A 17,654-nucleotide genomic window follows, 5' to 3' on the forward strand; every position below is an offset into this window, starting at 1 on the left:
GGGAAATCTCAGGGCCTATGGAACTGTATCACAAAATGATTATGATATTAATAATTTTTAAAAGAAGTTAAAAAGAAAATTTTTAAAATATTCCTGCTTTTAAAAAATGTATTAAATTCCAGTCCAGGGTTCTCCTGCCTTAGCAAAGCCAGATCATACACTTTTGAGGACTTTTTATGGTCTGCAGGCTGGATGTTCCCCACCCTGTCTTAGATATGGGTCCTTTATCCGATATCTGCTCTAGGATATATTTTCTCAGACTGTGGATTGTGTTCCCTTATTCTTTTCGGGGGGGAGGCACAAATAATTTTTAATCGGTCATCTTTTTTACATAAATACACTGAATAACTAGGCAATGCCGCCTCAGTTGGATGCAATCCTGGGCCACAAGTCTGCACACTCCTTTGCAACTGGCCCAGTGATGGCAGAACCTTTCATCTCGTCTTTGTTGTTTACTATGACTCCTGCACTATCTTCAGAATAAAGAAACACACCATCTTTTCTTCTGTATGACTTTCATTGTCGAATTACCACTGCAGGATGTACCTTCTCCTGCAGCTCTGGCTTGTCCTTCTTGACTGTGGCCATCACCATGTCCCCAACGCCGGCGGCAGGGAGCCTGTTCAGCCGTCCCTGGATCCCCTTCACGGAGATGATGTAGAGGTTATTGGCTCCTGCGGGAAGGGACAGTCATCCTCTGAACCAGGCGGCTCCCGCGCCATTGTCACACCACCGACTGAAGCCGGACGGCACAGCATGCCGCCGCTTCACCCAAGAGCGGTGTTGCTTGCTCTGCCCCTTCCAGACGGGCTTGCTGGGTCACTTACAGGCACAGCGAGTGCTGTGAAAGGGGTGGTGTTCCCTTATTCTTCACACGTCTGTTTCCATAACAAAGTGTGTTTCTCAAATTTTGAAAATTCCTACTCTATCACTTTTTGCTGCCTGTGGTGTAAAGTTCAAGTAACTTCAGGCATCCTCCAGCTGTAGGCAGCTGCCTAGGTGGCCTTGCAACTAGGTAAATGTTACATTGCTGGGCGAAAAGCAGCTAAGAGCTGGCAAGCTTTCTGGGCCTGGCTAATGTCAAATTTGTGTTAACTATGCCAGTGTGCCAGTAGAGTTGCTTATCCTTTAAAAAAAAAAAAAAAAAAAGCAGGGGCACCAGTACAATAACCTAGTGGCTACATTCCCACCTTCCGTGTGTTAGGATCCCATATAGGTGTCAGTTCTTATCCTGGTTACTTCACTTCCCATCCAGCTTCTTTCTCGTGGCCTGGAAAAGCAGTGGAGGATGGCCCAAAGCCTTGGGACCCTGCACCCACATGGGAGACCAGGAAGAGGCTCCTGGCTTCAGATCAGCCTAGCTCCCAGCCATTGTGGCTACTTGGAGATTGAACCAGCAGATGGAAGATATTTCTCTCTGTCTCTCCTCTCTGTAAATCTAATGTTAAAATAAAAATAAGTAAATCTTTTAGAAAGATATGTGGGAGGCAGATGCCGACACGCCTGCAGACAGGGTCTGGAAACGCACGCATGAGTGCGATTTGCACACAAGTGGGTACGCTTTGGGGGTTCGGGCGTCCACGCTGGCTTTGGGTTGTGGCTCAGGCACTGGCAGTCCTCAGCCTCTTCTCACTCATGAGCTACCTGCCTGCACCAACAGCACAGTTTTTCATCATCTTCGCTGAGGCCACAATTTGATGGATCAAAATGGTTTGAGCTATTGTGTAAGGATTTGCATTTGTTTTTTGATGACTGAAGGCAGGAAGAAGGTGCAATTGTTTCTGGGCCAAAAAAAAAAAAAAGGAAGGAAGGAAAAAAGAAAGAGAAAAAGTGCAGAAAGGAAGGAAGGAAGGAAGAGAGAAAGAAAGCAAGCTAATTAATTGCAGATTCCACCGGCCCACCCTCCTCCTCCCGACTCTACATGGCTGTGTCTTCTCCCATCCATCTTCCCCCAGGAATGTCTCAGAACGGGAGAAGAACACCAGGCTATGAGCGGGTCTACGCATGTGTGGTCTGTGTGGGTGGGGGCTTGTGTGGATGGCATAGTGGCGTGCTGTGCATTCGGCACTGGGCGGCTGTGTGCGCTGAGAGTGCAGTATGTGGCATGCAGGCTGTGTGTGGAGGTTGTATGTATGCTTGATACGTGGTGTGCAGACTACATGTAAATGCACACATATACACGTGCTGTGGAGCTGTTTGCCCTGAGTATGGTGTGTGGTGTGTGCTATGTGTGTGATGTAACTATGGTGTGTGTGTGCTGTGTGTTCGCTCAGCAGCTCCCCACAGGCATGTTTCGCTGTGAGTGGCTGCAAGCCTGTGGGGCTTCCTGGTAGCACAGGAAGCTGCGACTCGACCTCTCCTGGGAGAGGGGGAGGCCAGGCCTGCAGGTGGGACGTACAGTCCATCGCATGCGTTTTGGCAAAAGCTGCCAGTTAGGTGGGTCACAGGTTAATGTCACCAAGCATAAGGACAACTTTTCAACTTGCTTAGTGGAGTGGCAAGGCCAGGCTGTTATTATGCACACATGGCTCACTCCCAAACCAGTGGGGAGGGATCCGGGTGGGATGTCACATCTCTCACCCGCTGCCCCATGGTGCCTGCTGCTGGCCAGGACCACTCCGAGGACAGCAAGGCTACAGCGAAGGAGCTAGTGCATGCCCAGAGAAGAACATTGGTGGCTTCAGGGGGACACAGAGAGTAACTACATCCCCAGGGTGATGTCCCTCTGGCTTCCAGGATCCACTGCCATGAGCAGATCTTGTATGTATAGTGTAAGTGGCATGAGGCACTCACACAGCAATGGGTTCTGGAATCTTCTGAGGTAAGGCTGGATTCACATCGCCTGACATTCAGGAAAACAAGCTGCTGGGGCGGTTGTGGTACTAAGGAAAATGTCTTCTGATAGCAACAATTTCAATGAGCCTCACCCCTTCCAGGCCGGGCAGCTGGAGGAGGAAAGGCTGGTGTCCTCCATGCTGGTCCAAGCACAGTGACCTCTGTGCTGGCCGCCTCCCTCACGGAGCCCCCAAAAGACCCCCCAACAGACAACACAGCACCACACATCACATAGCATATACACACCACACACAGACATCACACACGTCACATAGCATATACACACCACACACAGACATCACACATGTCACATAGCATATACACACCACACACAGACATCACACACGTCACATAGCATATACACACACAGACATCACACACGAAACATAGCATATACACACCACACACAGACATCACACACAGCACATAGCATATACACACCACACACAGACATCACACACGTCATATAGCATATACACACCACACACAGACATCACACACGTCACATAGCATATACACACCACACACAGACATCACACATCACATAGCATATACACACCACACAGACATCACACACGTCACACAGCATATACACACCACACACAGACATCACACATCACATAGCATATACACACCACACACACACAGAGAGACATCACACACGTCACACAGCATATACACACCACACACAGACATCACACACGTCACATAGCATATACACACAGAGACATCACACACGTCACATAGCATATACACACCACACACAGACATCACACACGTCACATAGCATATACACACCACACACAGAGACATCACACACGTCACATAGCATATACACACCACACACAGACATCACACACGTCACATAGCATATACACACCGCACACAGACATCACACACAGCACATAGCATATACACACCACACACAGACATCACACACGTCACATAGCATATACACACCACACACAGACATCACACACGTCACATAGCATATACACACACAGACATCACACACGTCACACAGCATATACACACCACACACAGACATCACACACATCACATAGCATATACACACCGCACACAGACATCACACATCACATAGCATATACACACCACACACACACACAGAGACATCACACACGTCACATAGCATATACACACCACACACAGACATCACACACGTCACATAGCATATACACACCGCACACAGACATCACACACGTCACACAGCATATACACACCACACGCAGACATCACACACGTCACATAGCATATACACACCACACACAGACATCACACACGTCACACAGCATATACACACCACACACACACAGACATCACACACGTCACATAGCATATACACACCACACACAGACATCACACACAGCACATAGCATATACACACCACACACAGACATCACACACATCACATAGCATATACACACCACACACAGACATCACACACGTCACATAACATATACACACCACACACAGAGACATCACACACGTCACACAGCATATACACACCGCACACGCAGACATCACACACGTCACACAGCATATACACACCACACACAGACATCACACACGTCACACAGCATATACACACCACACGCAGACATCACACACGTCACACAGCATATACACACCACACGCAGACATCACACACGTCACACAGCATATACACACCACACACAGACATCACACACGTCACACAGCATATACACACCACACGCAGACATCACACACGTCACACAGCATATACACACCACACACAGAGACATCACACACGTCACACAGCATATACACACCACACACAGACATCACACACGTCACACAGCATATACACACCACACACAGACATCACACGTCACATAGCATATACACACCACACAGAGACATTACACACGTCACACAGCATATACACACCACACACACAGACATCACATAGCATATACACACCACACACCATATCCATACTACACACTTGCACACGGAGATATCACAGACATCTCATGCACACTACACACACACATTCACAATCACAGACGTCACATACATCACACCCCACTCATACCATGCACATTACACACACACATCACTCACATCTCACACACCATCATACACGCTTCAGACAGATTGCATACCACACATACCACATACATCATATACACACTGCTCACACATCACATACACACTGCGCACACCTACTACACTTCAAGTCACTACACGTTGTTGGTTGCAGAAGGAAGTCCATCCCCACATGATGCTTTTGGGGTCAGGTACTGACCGGGGCTGCTGCCCCACAGAGGTCCCGAGGCAGCTACTGGACCCCCAGGAAACCAGGTCTGGGTTTTCAGTGGAGAGAAGGGGACTGACAGGGTAGGGGAAAGAGGCGGCAAAGCACAGCCCCTGGACTCCTCTGCACATTGCCCCACAGGTGGCCTCTGCGGATGAGGGCACTCCTGGTTCCTACAGGGCCAGCTTTGCTCCAGAGTCCCGGCAGAACGGCCCAGCAAGCCAGCAGGATGTGCAGATGTGGCTGGACTAGAGCGGGTATCCAGTACTGACAGTTCCCCAAGCACCAGGACCTCAATGACCCGGGAAGGGAACAGAAGAGACTCTGTGTAGCTGGTGAAGGCGTTGCAGGGTGGGCCATGACTCGAGCCTCCAACAGCCTTCCTCCAACAGCCTTCCCGTTAGCGCTAGCCGACATGCGCACTGATGGCCTCCCTGCAAGGATCATCTTTTAGGAAATGTTGAGGTCTGATCTGCAACATGCAAATAAACATGCAAATGGGCACAGGTTCAAGGCCCAGCTGCTCTTCTTCTGAGCACGCTCCCTTTAAGGCCTGGGGAAGCAGAGGAGGATGGCTCAAGTCCTCAAGCTCCTGCTCCCATGTGGGGGACCAGGAAGAGCCGCTGGGGTGTGAACCAGTGGAGGTTGTCTCAAGGTATTGCCCTCTTTCTCTGCCACTCTGCCTTTCAAATAAATAATTAAAGAAAACAAAGAGAAGAGGGGAACATGCCTAAAATGACACAGAATTAAAAAAAAAAAAACCGCACAGGACACACAGTCTATACCGTAGCTTTTACTGAGTGATGCATTTTCCTCTAGTGGCATTTGACCTGGGATAAGAAGAGAGAGGTGCACAGGTAGAAATATTTGTTTATTAAAGCACAGAGCCTGCATACTGTATTAATAAATATAGCTATGAAGGCATATCATTAAAATGTATAGTTCCCCTGGAAAAAAAAAATACCCATAAATAGATAATTTTACCTGAAGACAGACGTACAGAGACGCTTTGCACAGATTCCAGGTAGCTTCGTATGAATGCAAGGAACTCAGCGCCGGGGACTCTTTCTTCAACCAAGGGCCAATTGAGTGTCTGTAGCATAACTGGGAAGCCATACTACGCGATCAATTTAAACGCCAGCCTGCTATAGATTGATTGAATTTCAAGTCCCGCTTCCACGATTGTCTTGTCTGGCGACAACCAAATGTCTGTGAGCCCCGTGCCTGCAAGGTGCAGGCGGATAAAGCTATCCAAGAGGAGTTGCGTACAAGCAAGTAACAGGATCAGAAGGGGGTGCGGGGGATTACTCCTCAGCTGTATTTACAGTCAGCCCTCCGGGAAGGGCAAACAGCCGCCCCTCTGGGCTCCCTGGGTAGCTGCGCTGCACCCACAGCCTCCCAGCCGCCCTCTCCGTGTCCCGATTCAACCAGAGAAGTTCAGCAACACGTCGTCGGCCGCCTCCACCCAGCTCTGGAAGCAAGCCAGCCCCCGCTCCCGGATCTGCTTGCGCCCCCTGCTGGTGATGACCTCCCCGTTCTGCTTCACAACCACAAGCTTGGGGATGGCTGTGATGTTGTACCTCTTCTTCAGTTCGCTGCAGGAGAGAAGAAGGTGCCGGCGGGTTAGCACTTATGTGTGCGCGCACACACACACACACCCAGGCACCTGAAGGCACGGGCCCCAGTACACACACACACACACCCAGGCACCTGAAGGCACGGGCCCCAGTACACACACACACACACACACACACCCAGGCACCTGAAGGCACGGGTGCCCCAGTACACACACACACACACACACACAGGTACCTGAAGGCACGGGGCCCAGTACACACACACACACACACACCCATGCACACGCACACACACACCCAGGCACCTGAAGGCACGGGTGCCCCAGTACACACACACAAACACACACACACCCAGGCACCTGACGGCACGGGCCCCAGTACACACACACACACACACACACACACACACACACACACACACACACACACACAGGCACCTGACGGCACGGGTGCCCCAGTACACACACACACACACACACACACATACCCACACACAGGCACCTGAAGGCACGGGTGCTCCAGTACACACACACACACACACACCCATGCACACGCACAAACACACACACCCAGGCATCTGAAGGCACGGGTGCCCCAGTACACACACACACACACCCATGCACACGCACAAACACACACACCCAGGCATCTGAAGGCACGGGTGCCCCAGTACACACACACACACACACACCCATGCACACGCACAAACACACACACCCAGGCATCTGAAGGCACGGGTGCCCCAGTACACACACACACACACACACACACACACACACACAAACACACACACACCCAGGCATCTGAAGGCACGGGCCCCAGTACACACACACACACACACACACACACACGCACACACACACCCAGGCACCTGAAGGCACGGGTGCCCCAGTACACACACACACACACACCCCCATGCACACGCACAAACACACACACCCAGGCATCTGAAGGCACGGGTGCCCCAGTACACACACACACACACACACACACACACACACCCAGGCACCTGAAGGCACGGGTGCCCCAGTACACACACACACACCCAGGCACCTGACAGCACGGGCCCCAGTACACACACACACACACACACACACACCCAGGCACCTGACGGCACGGGTGCCCCAGTACACACACACAGAGGCACCTGAAGGCACAGGTGCCCCAGTACACACACACACACACCCTGAAGGCACGGGTGCCCCAGTACACACACACACACACCCCCACGCACACGCACACACACACACACACACACACACAGGCACCTGAAGGCACGGGTGCCCCAGTACACACACACACACACCCTGAAGGCACGGGTGCCCCAGTACACACACACACACACCCCCACGCACACGCACAAACACACACACCCAGGCATCTGAAGGCATGGGTGCCCCAGTACACACACACACACAGAGGCACCCAAAGGCACAGGTGCCCTGGTACTGGCTGGCATCCCAGCCACTACCAGACCAGCATCCTGAGCCTTCAACACACCCGCTGTGAGCGCTCCCTCCCGCTGAAGTGGATAGATTCCCTTTTTTCCTGGCTATCACCGGCTCTAACCTAGCCCCGACCCAGACAACTGCCTACATGATGTGAACGCAGGAGCCTCGACAACTTCATCCCTTGCCAGGTTATTCCCACAGCCGCTGTGCATGCGCACCTGTGCTCCCATACCATGGCCTCTAGGCACACAAGGCCGTGGAGAGCTCTCCATGTGGCACGCGAGCTGGAGGAACTGGCACTGTAACTAGCTGGGAACTTAAGTGGCCCATGGGGCAGGCGATGCCACACTGGACAGCACAGACACAAAACCACAGACAAACCCAGTGCATTCTATATCCTCATCTGCATCTTCAGGACTTGGGAAGCATCGAGCCATCATGATCGCAGGGAAGTCCCGTGAGTTCTGCACACATCCAAAGCCTCGGATTGCCTCCCACTGATGCGCTGCCCAGCCTCTCAGCTGCAGCCCCCCGGCAGCAGCCTCTGTACGACAGTTCCCACACCTGCCATCCTCGCTCTCCTCCCCACAACCTTCACAGGGATTACTCCAACACCGGACAGCCCGGGCCTCCCAGGGCAGTAATCTCATTCCCTTCAGCTGTTGCCCTCCGGACTGTGAGGCCAAAGAGGAGGAGCAAGTACTGGACACTCTCCGATGACCACACCTCCCTGTGACGCCCTGCGGAGGCTTCCCGGTTGTTCTTCCACGCAGAGCACCTCCCCTTGACCAACAGTCTCTAAGCAGTTACACTCCCAAAGTTATCGTAGATTTCAAATGATCACTGTATTGTGGGCCGCTTCCTCAGACCGCAATACTACGGAATTATAAACCACTTTTTCAGAATGAGTTTAAACCATCAACGAATTATATGTTCTGTGTGAAGCAGCCATGCAGATTATTATAAAATATGCGAAACAGGGACCCAGTGCGATAGCCTAGTGGCTAAAGTCCTTGCCTTGAACACGCTGGGATCCCATATGGGTGCCAGTTCATGCCCTGGCTGCCCCACTTCCCATCCAGCTCCCTGCTTCTGGCCTGGGAAAGCAATCAAGGATGGCCCAAAGCCTTGGGACCCTGCACCTACATGGAAGACCCGGAAGAAGCTCCTGGCTCCTGGCTCCTGGCTTTGGATTGGCACAGCTCCGGCCATTGCAGTCACTTGGGGAGTGAATCAGTGGACAGAGGATCTTCCTCTCTGTCTCTCCTCCTCTCTGTATATCTGACTTTCCAGTAAAAATAAATGAATCTTAAAAAAAAAAAGCAAATATGCAAAGTGGAACAACATGAATACGCACTCAGTATCCACAGCCTCTGATCACACAGACCCATCTAGCCTCCAAACACTGCAGGGCTGGAATGAGGGGAGCCTGTGTCCTCCCTGCAGGGCTGGAGTGAGGGGAGCCTGTGTCCTCCCTGGGCGTGTGCAGACTTTTCTCCTGTCATCACTCCTCAAACAACAGACACAGCAGTGCACATGGTACCTTAGGCATTGTGAGTAATCTGGAGATGATTGTAAAAGGGGGTGTGCATCTGTTCCATGCAAATATCACATTGTGTCTCCCAAGGGACTGGGGCACCTGGTGTCTCTGGGGGTCCAGCAGCCACTTCCTTGAATGGTGAGGGGTCCTGTGAGCACTATGAAGCACACAGCTGGGGAGCCATGGCCTTAAACACACCTCCCCAAGGTCCGCATGGAGATGGCTTCCCTCGTCCATCCGGGCAGTTGGGGAAACAGCCATGGAGCAAACGTAAAGAAAGAAGAGCAACGATGAAATGAGACCACGAACAGCAATGACTGAACCGGGGAGTGAGCCAACCAAAAGCAACACAGGGTGAGTGCTCAAAACCCAGCTCGGTTCTGCAGCATCTGCCGACATCAAACGAGGGACAAGGAGAGGACATGGAGTATCGGGATCCAGTTAACACATGTGTCTGTGCCGGCTTAACCATCCTTGAGAGCCTCATGGGCTGTTCCCAGAATGTTCCCCCAGAGCCAGTGGACAGGGCCACCACACCGGCAGCTTTAGCAGCCACTCCCCATGGGGTTCCTGAAGAGGAGAAAATCGGTAAACCACTTTGCAAACACAAAGTGAGCAAAAAGAGCCCAGAAACATGGCTAGGCTGAAACTACATTTGCAGAGCTGATCAACTGACGGCACAAATTCAGAGCAGAGGCCAACTCATGCCACACCAAGATGCAGGGGCACAGGCACCCGGACAGCAGAAACTCAACTCGGGCCATGCACAGATGCAAGACCCTCCCTGTGGGCCTGGGAGACCTCTATGGGCAGGCATCCCGGCTGTGCAAAACCCAACATTTAAAATGCACAAAAAGCTAGCCTTAACCAGAAACACAGAGCTAAGAGGCACAGAGGCAGGAGGAAGAGACAGCCCCAAAGGGCCTCGGCTGGGTCCTCTGCTCTGCAGCTGTGGCACACAGCTGACTACAGCCCCTTTCCACTGAGGCAGGAATGGGACGGGCCAGGGCAGTACTTACTGCATGCCAGACATGGACGCAGACAGCCCGGCTGGAGTCAGACCCGGACGGGGGAGGTGGGGGAGTGCAGGCTGGCCGTCCCAAGAACTTGGGATCTCACTTGCCAAGCGGCAGGAAGTTCCTGGAGGACCACTGCTGGGCAGCAAGGAGGAGGCGTCATTTCCCCAGTAGCAGCCCCATTTCCTCCACAGGGCCCGAGCCGACTGGGCATCTGAGCAGTACCAGCTGGCACTTGTCAATGCAGGGTCCCCAAACAACTCCTGGGAACTCCCCGTGTCCCAAACCCAGGGGCAGCACGTGATGGGAGTCCTTATTCAGACTTGCCAGGGGATCACGGTCACTTGGGTCAGCTGGCCCTGCTGGTCTCCGAGCACTGAGACTGAGAGCAGCACCCTGGACGGCATGGGCAGCCTAAGCCTGGGATGCCGCCAGGTGCCTGTATCTCTCCTCTGGAAACCACGGCCCTTCCCATCTCTGGCCTGAACTAGCTGTGGGGCTTGGGCAAGCTGGTTGACTTCCCTGAAACCCAGAGTCCCCATCTGGGACTTGGACAAGCTGGAACACAATGGCCACAGAACAACACAAAGGGATTTCAAAAACTCTGTGAAGAAAAACTGAATAAGGGCCCGGCAGCGTGGCCTAGCGGCTGAAGTCCTCGCCTTGAGCGCGCCAGGATCCCATATGGGCACCGGTTCTAATCCCGGCAGCTCCACTTCCCATCCAGCTCCCTGCTTGTGGCCTGCGAAAGCAGTCAAGGACGGACCGAGGCATTGGGACCCTGCACCTTTGTGGGAGACCTGGAGGAGGTTCCTGGATCCTGGCTTTGGATGCACGCAGCACCGGCCGTTGCGCTCACTTGGGCAGTGAATCATCGGACGGAAGATCTTCCTCTCTGTCCCCCTCCTCTCTGTATATTTGACTTTGTAATAAAAAATAAATAGATCTAAAAAAAAAAAAAGAAAAACTGAATGAAAAGATAAGTTTAGCAGCTATGGCACAGTAGCTTAAGCTTCCACCTGTAGTACCAGCATCGCACATGGGCACCAGTCAGAGTTCTGGATGCTCCGCTTCCGATCCAGCTCATTGCTGGTGGCCTGGGAAAGCAGCAGAAGATGCCCCAAGTCCTTGGTCTCCTACACCCACACGGGAGACCCAGAAAATCTGCTCCTGGCTTTGGACTGGCCCAGATCCGACCATTATGGCCGCTGGGGGAGTGAACCAGCAATGGAAGCTCTCTCTCTGTAACAGTCTCTCAAACAAAAAGAAAATATTTTTTTTATTTTTTTTCTTAAAGATTTATTTATTTTTATTGCAAAGTCAGATATACACAGAGAAGAGGAGAGACAAAGAGGAAATATTTTCCGTCTGATGATTCACTCCCCAAGTGACCACAACGCCCGGTGCTGCACCAATCCGAAGCCAAGAGCCCAGCTCCTCTTCCAGGTCTCCCACGCGGGTGCAGGGTCTCAAGGCTTTGGCCCGTTCTCGACTGCTTTCCCAGGTCACAAGCAAGGAGCTGGATGGGAAGCGGGGCTGCCACGATTAGAACCGGCGCCCATATGGGATCCTGGCACGTTCAAGGCAAGGACTTTAGCTGCTAGGCTAAAACGGCACCAGGTCCAGAAAATAAATTTTTAAAAAAGAGGTAAGTTTAGAGACAGGCATTTGGCAGGGGTTAAGTCAGCACTTCTGACACTTGCACTTCCTACCACAACACCCAGTTCGTGTTCCACTTCCAATCCTGCTTCCTGCTCACCCTGGAAGGAGCACCCCTCGGGTCCCTGCCATCCACACAGGAGACCCAGGTGGAGTTCCAGGCTCCCAGCCCAGACCTGGGTGCTGCAGACACTTGGGGAGTGAATCAACGGATGGCAGATCTTTTTCCCTTCCCAGCCCTCCATAAACACCGGCTGCTGTGTTGGGTGGGAAGGACCCCCCTCCAACCCCAGCTGTGCTGATGGTTCAACCGATACTCTGACCCCTGGCTGCACTAACTGGTACAGGAAAGGGTAACCAATACAGTCTGTGAGCGTTCATGGGAAACTTGCCTGTATGCTGGGAAAGAGGATGGTGCGAGGCTGTGCAATGTGAGGCATGGCAACCATTCTGGCACCATGAGGAGAGACTGCGTTTGCCTGGCAGCCATTGCCTGTAGCCTGAGTGTGACGTGGACACGGCAGAAGGAGAGTCATGAAAGCGGGTCCAACAGCTTCTGACCTCCCTTGAGAACAGCTCCTGGCTACAGGGTGGCTTGTCTGAGTCAGTCCATAATGTATTTTGTTAATCACTTGGAACATTACAGCTAGCTCTGATGCAGGAAGGCATAAGGCAGCCAGGATGTGAGGCCTAAGAAGAAGCCTTGAGGTGGCCACAGTCAGCTCCTGCTGCAATGCCCAGGGCCAGCTCCCAAGTCCCCGCCTCTGCAGCCTCAGCCTGCAGACACACCTGCAAACTGAACGGGAGAACCAAATGGCCAGCCACCTCCCCTGAAATCACCACGCTGGCTCCACAGAAAACACAACACATTTTGCAGGGCCTGGTAACCGGGCACTCTCACCAATACCCAAGGGTCCCACTTCTCCTTGTCCTTGGCACTAATGTGATGTTTTTTTTCCTCCCCACACTTTACCCAGCCCTGTCCTTGTCCTGGGCAGCACAGAGCCTCTAGATTTCGGACTCTGGATTCTTTCTGTCTCAACCAGTAGCAACTACTGCCCAATAAATCTCTCTGAAGCTCACTCTTGGGTTCATTTGCTCCCACTGCCCATCAAACACACATCTTATGGGTGTGAAGCCCTGGGTCATGACTGTCCTGGGGCAAGAGAAAGCAGGAGACCCCTGGAGAGCTGGAATGAGATGTGGCCACAGCAGATCTGACTCTGGATCAGGAGTTAAACAGCTGGGTATATTGCACTGGGAGCCCAGTGAGGGGGAAGTTCCCCCGCGCAATGCCCCAGTGTGCAAACAGACAGAAGAAGCCAGGATCCACAGACTCCCCGGGACCTGGTGCATGTGTTGCTTCTTCAGACTCAGGGAGGAAAGGTGGAGATGGCCAAGAACCGTGAGCACAAGCATCGGCTCCCCACCTGCCAGTGTCCAGGGCCTGCCCAGCCTCCACCCACCAGAGGGGAAGCCTGCCAGTCTGTTTTCTCATCAAATCCCAAGTACCCGCCTGAAATGGAGCACCCACCACAAGGGACAGAAAGCAAGACCCCCTCAGACCTCCTCAGGGTCCACTGCCCTTCCAGAGGCTGGAGGGCCCGGGGGTGGGGGGGAGGGAAGCACTATAATGAGACAATCATAAAATCAAACAAAATTGCCACAGAGTCTGCCTCTCCAGGACAAGAAGTCCTGCTGGTGCCAGTAAATACAGACCTTGTACCTTCCATTCTTGGACAGATACCATTCCGATCAAAAAGCAAAGGGAGACGTGCCAGAAGGAGACTGAGTCCCGAGAAAACACTGCTGGAGCACTGGTGTCTGGCTCCATCCCCCCAGAACCGGGGAGGAAGGCATTTGTGTGGGCACCTGACAGCCAAGCCCGCAGCCTGCATCTTTAGTCAGCATCCAGCTGCGCCCAGATGCTGTGCCTGGGCTGCACTGGCAAGGTAAAATCCTTAAAGACAACTCTAAGGACAAGGCGAGAGTTCTCTTGTCTTCTTCCCAGAGGGGCACCTGCACCATCACCATCACTCCAGTCACCTCAGGGGTATCCAGCCCCAAAGGACTGCACCTGCTACCTAGAGAACTCAAGTGGTCCACTATGCATCCGGTGGGCAGGAGGGGACGTGCTCGGGCCTCTGAGGAGAGGCAGCTCTGAGCTCTCTTCCCCAAACATCTACCAAGTGGAAGATCCGTGACATCAGTATCGTAAGCACCCCCCACCCACCCATGCTGCACACACACACAGCACCATTGACAAAGCGCTGTGCTTGCCACACGTTCTTGAAGCCCAGAACACCTCCTGAAGGCTTTACGCTTTTAGCTCTCAGTGGTGGCTGTTTCCATTCTGCTCATAATCAGATTCCGTAAGCCCAGGCTGGGGATAAGCAGAACTTGGGAGCCAGCTCCAACAACTCTCAGAACATGCCATGCTTACACACAACAGTAAAGGGGTTAGGGACATTCAGCCTGGAGAAAAATAGAGCTACGTGCACAAACTGAAAGATCTCTCTGAGGATGAGAACCAAGGGCACGGGGGGGGGGCGGGCAGGCAAGGCACAGGATGCACAGACGCCCCACTCCATGCACCTGTCTGCCTCCAGCTGGAGCTCATCCGCTTTGAGAAGCTCAGCAGCGAGACAGAAGATGGCTCTGCTGAGCCCCAGCCAGTGCCCATGCCAGGGGGGTCTGGAGGCTCATGGCAACCTGGGAAAGGAAGCAGCCCAGAGTCAGGGGAGCTGTACTGTCTGCCTCAGTGGTACATCTGGCAAATGGAGGTAAAGCAACACAAACAAAAAGCAGAGAATGGGTCCACAACCTACCCACAGTGCTGCAAGCTACCATGCTACCACGTGACACATCATTGTGTCCAGCAACAAAATAACCCGCCAAGGTCACTCCCTGGGAAAGCCCAAGCTACACTCCCCCAGGGTCAAGTACTAGCACCCTCACAGTCTTACTTCTCAAAAAAAGCATATTCTTTCCAAAAACAGCAAGTGGGTGATTTCCATGTCAAACAAGTCGCATTGTATTTCACGCCACGCCACAACAAAGAGTTGTGGTGCAATGGGATGGCTAACATCCCATTTCAGAGCAGCTAGCATCAAATCCCACCTCTGTTTCCAATCCAGCTCCCTGCTAACCTGCCTGGGAAACAGTAGGCTCAAGTGCTTGGGGCATCGCCACCCAGGTGGCAACCCACATGGAGTTCCAGTTTCCTGGCTTTGGTGTGGTCCAACCCCCAGGGGTTATGGCTATTTGGGGAGTAAATCAGCGGACAGAAGATCTCTCCTCTTTGTCTTCTCTCTCCCTTTCCAACCCATCTCCCCCCTCAAACCACGCCACCCCCCTCCCGCCGCCAAAAGCCTGGTCCCTGTCTCTAACTCTGCCTTTCAAATAAATAAGAAACAAATCTTAAGGCAGGGAGGCAAGGCTGATGCTCCCAACCTCTGCAGAGGGACCTTGGGAGCTCATGTGGCCACCTACAACCATCTGGCTGAGGCAATGAGCTCTATGACCTGAGACTCATTTAATTTTATTTTATTCTGCAAGGCAAGAGAGACAGAGGGACAAAGATCTTCCATCTGCTGGCTCACTGACATCCAGGGTTGGACCAGGCAAAGCCAGGCGCCTGGAACCCCATCTGGATCTCCCAGATGGACGGCAGGGACCTGAACACCCTACTGCTTCCAGGGGAGAGCTTTAGCACTAACAGCACCAGCGCACGAGTCCTGGCGCAGAGAAAGCTCTGAGCTCAACTTTCAATTCACAAACTCAAAAGCCCAACACGGAGGGTTTGAGCACAGCGTAGACACCTACCTCTGCCCCGCGCAACACACGACTACATTACGGTTCTACAAGTCCATCACTGCCGGTAAACACCAACCCGAAATGGGAGCCAAATACCTGAGTTATTCCTCCAGCCCAAAACCTCCCCCACCGCTGCCACACGCCTAGTGCATTCGCAGATCCGGGTGGCGCTGTCCCTCGCCCTCCCACCCGCTGACCGCTGACCAGAGGCGGGAGTTGGGGAAGGGACAGCTAGCTGGGTGCCCACCAGCGCGCTTAGAGCATAAAGCCCCAGAAGCGCACCCTGCCCAACCCGGTCCTGAAGGGTTGCTCAGAGAGATCCAGCGACGTTCCTTGGACAGAAAGGGGCGGCATAAAGGCGGAGCTGGGCAACCCGCCCCAGCCCAGGACCCCCACTCACTGCCGGTAGGGGTCGTGGAAGGGCAGCGCCAGCCAGGCGCCATGCAGCTCGTGCATGAATTCCAGCATCTCCTCGGCGCTGCCGTCGGCGGACACGAAGACCACCTCGAAGGGCGCGGGCCGCGGCGCCGCGCCTACCAGCGCCGTGTAGAAGTCGCAGAGCAGCGGCGTGAAGTCGCGGCTCGGCGCGCACCGGCCCGCCGCGAAGTAGAGCGCCACCACTTTGTTCTGCAGCGCCGCCTCGGCCTCCACCGACGCGCCCTCGCGGGTCAGCAGGCGCCGTCCACCCAACAAGTCCACCATGGCTCTGCACTGGCGAGTCGGCGGCCCGCCCGCGATCCACAGACCCACGCGGACCTCACCAGGACCTGGCTCGCTTCAGGCCGGGGAAGAGGCGTCCCTTCCACTTGGCCAGACGACGACGCCAGCCGCGAAACCACAGCAACCCGCCCCGCCCACACCGCCGCCGGCGCGCTCCGCCCAGCGCGCGCTCCCACCTGCGCCCCGACCTCTCCAGTGGCCACCTTCCAGCATCCCTCCCAACCTCCGACCCTGGCGCTGCCCACGAAGTGTACCTTCCCCCGTCCTCACTGCGTACCCCACTGTGCGCTCCCCTCCGCCCTGGCAGGGTATCCGCCCGCTCCCGGGGGCACTTGAACCAGCCTTGGAGATCGTGCCGCTGCCCAGAGCCCGGGAAGATGGAGGAAAGACTAGGCTGGGGGCGAGCGCGGCTCTGGGGACCCTGGGCTCTGTTCTTTCTGGAAGGTTGCTTCTGGCGGGCGAGTGTGTCCAGCGGGAAAAGGTGCCACTTCCGTCTCCTGCTGGCCATACCGCATGGACACAGAAACAAGCTCCACACAGAGGGTTCGTGGAGGAAATTGGGGCCGGTTCTAAAAGGCGGCTTAATTTAAGGAGCCTGACTTAAAAAAGCGCGGTGGGCCTAAGGATTCCTCCGATGTAAGCGAAGGCAGGGGAGGAAGGAGAAGGGGACTCGTGGGCAGTGAGGCACCTGTGAGTGGGAAACTTCCTAAGCCGTGCCAAAAAATCTCCATCATCGGGATA

The 17,654-nt window shown here is 53.7% G+C and overlaps 1 protein-coding gene and 1 non-coding gene across 2 annotated transcripts; both read right to left on the minus strand.

Annotated features, from left to right (window-relative positions):
- Positions 1–719: 719 nt before the first annotated feature.
- On the minus strand, positions 720–854 carry LOC121145163. Its single transcript, XR_005881960.1, has one exon. It is a non-coding gene; the product is annotated as a small nucleolar RNA SNORA21 (small nucleolar RNA).
- A 5,703-nt stretch (positions 855–6,557) lies between these two features.
- NXNL2 (nucleoredoxin like 2) lies at positions 6,558–16,895 on the minus strand. Its single transcript, XM_040963818.1, has 2 exons — positions 16,594–16,895; positions 6,558–6,729 (listed from the first exon to the last, which is right to left on the minus strand). Exons 1-2 carry the CDS (start codon positions 16,893–16,895, stop codon positions 6,558–6,560), a joined length of 474 nt encoding a protein of 157 aa, XP_040819752.1.
- Between the last annotated feature and the right edge of the window lie 759 nt (positions 16,896–17,654).

This window comes from Ochotona curzoniae, unplaced genomic scaffold (genome assembly GCF_017591425.1).
Source record: "Ochotona curzoniae isolate NIBS_2020 unplaced genomic scaffold, NIBS_Ocur_1.0 scaffold_3208, whole genome shotgun sequence".
In the NCBI taxonomy this organism is placed as follows: domain Eukaryota; kingdom Metazoa; phylum Chordata; class Mammalia; order Lagomorpha; family Ochotonidae; genus Ochotona; species Ochotona curzoniae.

Coding starts and splice junctions, on each gene's coding strand:
- NXNL2 (XM_040963818.1), bottom strand. CDS start 16,895: ATGGTGGACTTGTTGGGTGGACGGCGCCTGCTGACCCGCGAGGGCGCG. Junction 6,730..16,593: donor TTCCACGACCCCTACCGGCA/GTGAGTGGGGGT, acceptor TCTCTCCTGCAG/CGAACTGAAGAAGAGGTACA.